Below are 9,626 nucleotides of genomic sequence, written 5' to 3'. Positions count from 1 at the left end.
TTTAATTTTTTGCAAGTGGCTATCCAATTGTGCCAACACCACTTGTTGAAGAGGCTTTCCATGCTCCATTTAGGATTTCCTGCTCCTTTATCAAAAATTAGATGGTTGTATCTCTGGGGAACATTTTCTGAGTATTCAAGCCTATTCCACTGATCTGAGGACCTATCCTTATTCCAATACCATGCTGTTTTGATAACTGTTGCTTTGTAGTACAGTTTAAAGTTGGGAAAAGTAATTCCTCCCATATTCTTTTTCCCAATGATTGCTTTAGCTATTCGAGGGTGTTTATTGTTCCAAATGAATTTCAAAAGTGTCTGATCCACTTCTTTGAAGAATGTCATGGGTATCTTTAGAGGGATGGCATTAAATCTGTATAATGCCTTGGGGAGTATTGACATTTTGATGATGTTAATCCTGCCAATCCATGAGCAGGGTATGTGTTTCCATTTCCGTGTGTCCTCTCTTATTTCTTGGAGCAGAGTTTTATAGTTTTCTTTGTATAGGTCCTTCACATATTTAGTCAAGTTGATTCCAAGATATTTGAGTTTGTGTGGTACTATTGTGAATGGGGTTGTTTTCTTAATGTCCATTTCATCCTTATTACTATTGGTATATAGAAAGGCCATTGATTTTTGTGTGTTAATTTTGTAGCCTGCCACCTTGCTATATGAGTCTATTGTTTCTAGAAGCTTTTTGATAGAGTCTTTAGGGTTTTCTAAGTAGAGTATCATGTCATCTGCAAACAGTGAGAGCTTGACTTCTTCCTTTCCTATCTGGATTCCCTTGATATCCTTTTCTTGCCTAATCGCTATAGCAAGTACTTCCAGTGCTATGTTGAATAGGAGTGGTGAGAGAGGACAGCCTTGTCTTGTGCCAGAATTTAGAGGGAAGGCTTTCAGTTTTTCTCCATTGAGGATAATATTTGCCACTGGCTTGTGGTAGATGGCCTTCACTATATTGAGAAAGGTTCCCTCCATTCCCATCTTGCTGAGAGTTTTGATCAAGAATGGGTGTTGGACCTTATCAAATGCTTTCTCTGCATCTATTGATATGATCATGTGGTTTTTATTTTTCTTGTTATTGATGTTGTGTATTATGTTGATAGATTTACGGATGTTAAACCAGCCTTGCATTCCTGGGATGAAACCTACTTGATCGTAGTGGATGATCTTCTTAACGAGGCATTGAATCCTATTTGCCAGGATTTTGTTGAGGATCTTTGCATCTGCATTCATCAGTGATATTGGTCTGTAATTTTCTTTTTTGGTAGCGTCTCTGTCTGGTTTAGGTATCAAGGTGATGTTGGCTTCATAAAAGCTATTTGGAAGTGTTTCTGTTTGTTCAATTTCATGAAAGAGTCTTGCCAAGATTGGCAGTAGTTCCTCTTGGAAAGTTTGATAGAATTCATTAGTGAATCCATCTGGACCTGGGCTTTTGTTTTTCGGCAGACATTTGATTACTGTTTTAATTTCATCAATGGTGATGGGGGTGTTTAGATATGCTACATCCTCTTCCTTCAACCGTGGAAGATTATAAGAGTCCAAGAATTTATCCATTTCTTCCAGGTTCTCATTTTTAGTGGCGTAGAGTTTTTCAAAGTAGTTTCTGATTACCCTTTGAATCTCTGTCATATCAGTAGTGATCTCTCCTTTTTCATTCCTGATACGAGTTATCAAGTTTCTCTCTCTCTCTTTCTTTGTTAGGTTTGCCAGTGGTCTATCAATCTTGTTTATTTTTTCAAAGAACCAACTTCTGCTTTCGTTGATCTTTCGGATTGTTTTTTGAGTTTCCACTTCGTTGATTTCTGCTCTCAGCTTTGTTATTTCCTTCTGTCTTCCTATTCTTGGGTCCTTTTGTTGAGCATTTTCTAGTTCTATTAGCTGTGTCATTAAGCTACTCAGGTAAGCTCCTTCTTCCTTCCTGATGTGTGCTTGCAAAGCTATAAATTTTCCTCTCAGTACTGCTTTTGCTGTGTCCCATAAGTTCTGATAGTTTGTGTCTTTATTGTCATTTGTTTCCAGGAACCTTTTTATTTCCTCCTTGATTTCATCTCGGACCCACTGGTTATTGAGCATGAGGCTGTTTAACTTCCAGGTGTTAAAGTGTTTCTTCTGAGTCCCTTTGGAGTTCACAAATAATTTCAGAGCCTTGTGGTCAGCGAAGGTAGTCTGCAAAATTTCTATCCTCTTGATCTTATGGAGGTATGTTTTATGTGCCAGCATGTAGTCTATCCTGGAGAATGTCCCATGTACATTGGAGAAGAATGTGTATTCAGGTTTCTGGGGATGGAGTGTCCTATATATATCCACTAGGCCTCTTTCTTCCATTTCTCTCCTCAGGTCTAGTATATTCTTGTTGGGTTTCAGTCTGGTTGACCTATCCAGTGTTGACAAAGCCGTGTTAAGGTCCCCCACAATTATTGTGTTGTTGTTGATATTATTTTTCAGATTTGTCAACAGTTGTATTAAATATTTTGCTGGCCCCTCATTCGGTGCATATATGTTTAGAAGAGTGAATTCTTCCTGCTCTACGTACCCCTTGATTAATATAAAATGTCCGTCTTTGTCCCTTACCACCTTCCTGAGTATAAAGTTTGCATTATCTGATATTAGTATGGCCACTCCAGCTTTTTTATGGGTGTTGTTTGCTTGGATAACTTTTCTCCAGCCTTTTATTTTGAGTCTATGTTTGTTCTGACTATTCAGGTGCGTTTCTTGTAGGCAGCAGAAGGTTGGATTGAGTTTTTTGATCCATTTAGCCACTCTGTGTCTCTTAACTGGTGCATTTAGTCCATTGACGTTGAGAGAAAGAATTGTCCTGGGATTTAACGCCATCTTTATTTCAAAATTTGGTGTGTCTTTTGGGTAGTCTTGTCTTAGATTAGGTCTTTCAGTTTTTCTCTTAAGACTGGTTTTGTGTCTGTGAAGTTTCTGAGCTGTTTTTTGTCTGTGAAACCATGTATTCTTCCATCAAACCGGAAAGTGAGTTTTGCTGGGTATAGTATTCTGGGTGAAGCATTCATTTCATTCAGTCTTGTCACAATATCCCACCACTGCTTTCTGGCATTGAGCGTTTCTGGTGACAGGTCTGCTGTAAATCTCAGGGAAGCTTGCTTGAACATGATTTCCCCTTTTGATCTTGCTGTTTTCAGAATTCTGTCTCTATCTGTGGGATTTGTCATTGTGACTAGGATGTGTCTTGGGGTGGTTTTTCTGGGGTCTCTTTTGGTTGGTACTCTTCGGGCATGCAGGATTTGATCACATATATTCTTTAGCTCTGGGAGTTTCTCTTTAATGATGTTCTTGACTATTGATTCTTCCTGGAAATTTTCTTCCTGGGTCTCTGGGACTCCAATGATTCTTAAGTTGTTTCTGTTGATCTTATCATAGACTTCTATTTTCGTCTGTTCCCATTCTTTGACTAATTTTTCCATTGTCTGCTCATTTGCTTTAAGTTTTTTGTCCAATCTCTCCTGCTGTATGGAATTGTTATGTATCTCATCTTCCACAGCACCAAGTCTATTCTCAGCTTCTGATACCCTGTCCCAGAGCTTATCCATTTTGTCATTCACTTCGTTTACTGACTTTTTCAGTCCTGTTAGTTGACATGTTATTTCAGTTTGGAGTTTTGTCATTTCTGCCTTCATATTTTCTTGGTTCTTATTAGTGTTCTGTTCAACTCGATCCATGGTTTCTTGGAGTCTGTTGAGCACCTTCCATATTGCTAGTCTAAAGTCCTTATCTGAGAGGTTGATTAGTTGTTCAGTCATTATCTGGTCCTCAGAATTGTCCTCTTCATTCTCTATGTCTGATGCTGGCCTGCGTTGTTTCCCCATTGTCACACTTGTATTGTGGGTTTTTCTACGTGTTGTAGTGGTATTCATTGTCTATATGATGTAGGCAGCACACTCCTCTGGCTCCTCCCTTTCTGGATGGGCTGACTTGCCTCTAAGGGAGGGGAGTCCTCCGTGGATGAAGCCTCACACTGGGTCAAATCTTAGGCCCGAGCATGCAACAGAGAAGACAGTCCAGAGAGAAATGTTTGCTTCTGTGATATAGCGCCGTTCTTAGTGTGATTTTTCCTTCTTGTTGCAATGGAGTTCTTTCCTTAGAAAGAGTGCACGGCCGCGTAGCGGCCGTGCTCCGCTGGAGCCTCTTTTTGCCCCACTCGCAAGAGTTTCACGCAAGAGGACAGTAGACAGACATAGACAGGTCACACTCACAGTCTTTCACAGCTGAGCCCCACTGGGCCGGTGTACTTTCGCGGATTTTCCCCGCCTGGTGTCACACACAGGGAGCCAGCTTTTGCAAAGGTTAGCCGGTTTTTATGCTCTGAAGTCCCTCCCTGAAAATGGCGTCTGGGCGAGCGAGGTTTCTGGAGCCTCTCCTTGCCCCACTCGCAAGAGTTTCACGCAAGAGGACAGTAGACAGACATAGACAGGTCACACTCACAGTCTTTCACAGCTGAGCCCCACTGGGCCGGTGTACTTTCGCGGATTTTCCCCGCCTGGTGTCACACACAGGGAGCCAGCTTTTGCAAAGGTTAGCCGGTTTTTATGCTCTGAAGTCCCTCCCTGTTTTTTTTTTTTTTTTTTTATTTTCTAATGTAAAAAATTAGATAAGTGTGTTTAACCAGCTGTGGACCAGCATATTGTAAATATACTTTAACATTGCAGGCTGGTTGTTCCCAGCTGCCATCTCCTGAGAGCATCTTGTGTTGCACCATTTGCTTTAGAATATTTTTTCTTATTTTCCTCATTTTAAAACTATGTGCTTCTTATGGTCAGTGCGTCTTAAAGAGTGAAAAACCTGGTATATGAATTTTAGGTATTAATATGATATTAGGAAAATCTCTGTTTCTTCAATATTTTGGAAGCATTTGAAGTGTCTTGGCAGTAAATCTTCTTTGAAGTTTGATATAACATATTAATCAGAGAAATAGTGATAGTGCAGTGGGTAGGGTGCCTTGCATGCAGCAGATCTGGATTCGATCCCTGGTATCCCACCTGGTACCTTGAGCCCACTAGAAACAAGTCCTAATCCAAGAGGCAAGAGTTCCCTTTGTGTGGCTCCCAAAACAAAACAAAACTCCTCACTAATGAATTAATCTGGTTTGGGATTCTATTCTTGGAGAGAATTTCAAACATTCTTTATAATTATGTTTAAAATTTCTCTAATCAAGATTGGTCTATTCAAGTTTTGTGTTTCCTCTTGATTCAATCTTGGGACATCATCCTAATATGTCTATGTGAAATGATTTGGAGTTAAACTCCAAAGCTAAATTATGTTTGATCATGGGAATTTAATTTAAACTTCCCAAAGTACCATTTTATGCAGGTTTATAAAATTAAGTTTACATGGTAACAGAATTATAATCTAGAAAACTGGTCAACTAGAAAAGCTAACTGCTCTCTGTGAGACTGAAGTTACCAATAGGTGTCTAATGTCTGTCTTTAGATATGCAAAAACTTTTATATTTTCCTTCTGAATGAGGTCAGTGCATCCTTTACCAACATTTATCACAGTCATGTTTTTCTTGGGAGACTAACCCAGTCCTGCTTTCTTTGTTTTAGACCTAGTCCACATACTCTGAGGCTATGTGGTTTTATATATATATTTTATTACTTGCAGCCTTTCTACTATAATTAGGCCTCAATAAATGTTTTGAAAATGCCATTTTTTGGGTCACACCCGGTGGTGCTCAGGGGTTGCTCCTGGCTCTATGCTCAGAAATCATTCCTGGCAGGCTCAGGGGACCATATGGGATGCCAGGATTTGAACCACAGTCCTTCTGCATGCAAGGCAAACGCCCTACCTCCATGCTATCTCTCCAGCCCCTGAAAATGCTATTGTTACGCTGATCACAGAGATAGGCATTTTACAATCATTTTAATTACTTGTACAGTGCAGTCCATAGACCAGAAGTGGCCCACCACAAAACCTATCTCTATCAAATTCTTATAGAGCACATTCAAAGTCTTCATCTATACAGCACTTACTATTATTCTCATTTGCACTTCTGACATATTTACTTACATTTGAATATATACACTGAATTTTGTCTATGTTATTCCCATGTCAAAGTCTAAAAATAATTTAAAGGTGACTTGAAACTGTAAATGAGGCTGGTGATGTAGGATCCAGGGCAAGAAGAGAGTTTACAGACTCAAAAACCATCTCCTAGTCACATTTGGGGTAATAATTCTAACAATTCTTTATTTTAGGTATGAAAAGGATAGTTATAATGTGTCTCAGCCAATCAGGTTACAAGGAAAACCAGAAAAGTAGAGAAAATAGAATCCAATCAGGTAAGGAGAAATAATAGGATCCAGTCAGATGTGGAGGGAAACAGGTAAGTGCTCTGTTTAAAGGGAAAACAAGATTTTTGCTCTATCTAAAGATAAAAACAAGATGTTTGCTTTTTTAGACTGTGTGCGTTTAGCTACAGAAATGTCATAGGAACAGAAAGTTTTGTTGATTTAATCAAGATGAAAATATTTCTCTGTTCATAAATTATCTCAGTCACTACATCATTCTAATCTCATTTTAATAAAATATTTAGGTTCTTAGTTTCTGTCTTGATAAATAAATTCTCAAGGCAGCTCCTATATCTCACACTTATTTAATAAACTCAATGTCCCGGATATGTAACAAGTATAGCTTTAATAAGCCCATTGGAAAAATCATCTAAGTCTCCAGGATATCCATGTATCAAAGCAATACAGTAAAAGCTGTGAAGAAATACCTGTATCATAAACTTTTTATTAGACTGAAATTGGTATAGTGGATGGAAAATTCACCTTTAATATGCATCTAGCATTTATGTTTCAGTAAGTTTGGGATGAAAAGTAAAATTTGATCTGATATTTTACCATTATTGCACTTTCTTAATAATTTCAGTGACCCAAGTTCCAGAAATCATACAGTCTTAATTAGAATCCTTCCACACAATTTTTCTGATTGCCCTCTTTACATCTTTGTTTCTCAGAGTGTAGATCAGTGGGTTCATAGTGGGGGCAACAATGGTGTAAAGAAGGGCCAGGGCCTTCCCCTGATTTTGAGAGTAGTTATTTTTAGGTTGAAGATACATGAACATGATGGTTCCATAGAAGAGCAAGACCACCATCAGGTGAGATGCACAAGTCCCAAAGGCCTTGCGTCTTCCTTCAGCAGATTTCATCTTTATCACAGCCCGGGCTATGCAGGCATATGAGGTGAGAATGACGACAACTGGACTAATAAGGATGATTAGGCGAGCAACTAACATCTTTGCCTCTGTTGGATGAGTGTCCACACAGGAAAGCTTGACTATAACCAAGATTTCACAAAAGAAATGATCAACTCGACGATGACCACAACGAGGTAAAATAATGGCCAGTGGAGACTGAAAGAGAGAGTTGCCAAATCCCCAAATCCAAGATATGGCAGCAAGGATGTGGCAGATCCGTGAGTGCATAATTGTAGTGTAGCGGAGGGGCCAGCAAACGGCAACGCAACGGTCAATAGACATGACAGCAAGAAGGACACATTCGGAGGAGCCAAAAGCCAAGGCCACAGTAAACTGAACCATGCAGCCAACATAGCTGATTTTTTTATTTCCCCACATGTTCACCAGCATCTGAGGAACAATAGAAGTTGTAAAAAACATGTCCAGGAAGGAGAGGTTTCGGAGGAAGAAGTACATTGGGGTATGGAGGCGGCTGTCCAGGATGGATACCAAGATGATGGCTGCATTTCCTGTCAGTGTCATTGTGTAGAACCCAGAAACAAAGAGAGAGAGGAAAAACTCAGCCCGGGGGTATTCTGAAAAGCCGATCAAGATGAAATGTTTCTCTGAGCTCTCATTTATTTTCATCATCTCAAATATTTTCAGGTGTAATTGAAATGAAATTAAGTGTTCTCTATATAGCAACAAAACAATACAAAATTAAATAAGACAAGTGTGAAATTATACGTAATTTTTACATATAATAGTCAGCATATGCATTTGTTTAATAATATATTTTAATTTTAAATGTAATAAAATATATATTTACTTAATATAATGATTAATAATCCTATTTGTTCATTTAGCATGCATGTATTATATAATCAAATATTTTTTAAACAAATTTACATAATGAGAAATCAAAGTATATCCTATAAAGAATTATTAAATGACTTGATTATACTTGAACATTATAGTGACTTGGTCCCAGATCATTGTAGTAAAGTATTAAAACTTTTAATTTGATATTTTCATTTTCCCTGTACACTTAAAATCAGGTTTGCAAATAACTTTAAGTGTCCAATATAGCATTTTCACAAAGAAAAAATAAACTGGAAAACAGTTTATTGCATTCCAATAGACAGCAATTAGGGCATATTCCTAGCATGCTCCTGTCAGGTTTGATTTCCAGCACCACATGATCCCCCAACCATTCTGGAGGCACTAGACCAGTGATGGCGAACCTCTTTGAGTCCAAGTGTCCGAGAGCCGCACAAAACCAAAGAATTTCCTCAAAGTGCCAGAACGTCAATTAAACCTTAATAAGAAGATTTTAGTATCTAAAAACTCTCTATAAAGTTGCCTGAACTATATAACATCATTTTTAAAGGTTTGAGTCTTTGTATTGTCAGAGAATCAATTTGATTCACAATCCTTTGGTTTTTATTTCAATTTATTGGCAATTTATAAAGCTTTAATGATTTCATTCAATTTAATGAATTTAGGAATATTTGATTCAGTTACACAATGTATTTTAAATGTATTATTCACATAACATGCCAAATGTATCCTGAGTAAAAAAAAAAAAGAGATAAACTTCTTAAAACTGTTAACTGTGTCAAGACTTGGTGTGTATTCCCAAAGAGCCTATACATGTTTTTTTCTTGTAAAATTTACAATCAAAATTGAAAATAGTTAAATCATTACATTTCTAATAATATGTTGTAAAGAAAACAAAAGGGCTTTCAATTAAACCAACTGTTTATATCGGAAATTCCAGATTGGAATACAACAGGGTCATGTAAAGTCCCTTTTTTAAATAACATCTTTAAATAATATTTAAATAACTTAGTGTCTTAACTTCAAACTGAAAACACTGCTTCATGTAAACAATGCATTGGGCATGCTCTGAAAAAAATTAATGTGATTTTTGTTGTTGCAGGCATGCTCATAACTTGTCAATCCTTGTGGCTCATAGTGCATTAATTTCAGAGTAACACATGCAGCACTCATGTCATCCGCTAACCTGTTTCTAGCATCAGATTTTATATAATTCAAAGCCAAAAACAGCTGCTCACAAGCATAAGATGACCCAAACAAAGTAAGAAGAGCAATCCCAAGTGCTTTCATGGACTTAAAATGGTCTGGCAGAGAATTCCATGCTTTTAGGATTTCATTTTCAGAACTAGTAGCAGTGATTTCATTTGTCACCCTTTCACACTCAATACATTCAAGAGCCGCATGCAGGTCATTGAATTTACTTTTCCAGATAGGGCTTTCTTAAAAGTCCAGTAGTTCCATTTCCAAATTTTGAATATCCAACCACTGTAACAACCACTGTAAGCAGGAAAGATCAAGATCTTCAAATGTGGACTTTTCTGGGGAAGCTATAAATGAAAGGGTTGTCTCCATCTTACGGA

The 9,626-nt window shown here is 37.8% G+C and overlaps 1 protein-coding gene across 1 annotated transcript; it reads right to left on the bottom strand.

Moving 5' to 3' along the window:
• Nucleotides 1-6,927: 6,927 nt before the first annotated feature.
• LOC126015522 (putative olfactory receptor 2W6) lies at nt 6,928-7,857 on the bottom strand. The gene has a single exon (XM_049778060.1). It carries the CDS (start codon nt 7,855-7,857, stop codon nt 6,928-6,930), a length of 930 nt encoding a protein of 309 aa, XP_049634017.1.
• Nucleotides 7,858-9,626: the final 1,769 nt, after the last annotated feature.

Source organism: Suncus etruscus, chromosome 8 (genome assembly GCF_024139225.1).
Source record: "Suncus etruscus isolate mSunEtr1 chromosome 8, mSunEtr1.pri.cur, whole genome shotgun sequence".
In the NCBI taxonomy this organism is placed as follows: Eukaryota; Metazoa; Chordata; class Mammalia; order Eulipotyphla; family Soricidae; genus Suncus; species Suncus etruscus.
Note: the sequence above shows the minus strand (reverse complement) of the source record. Positions and strands in the feature narration are given on the sequence as shown.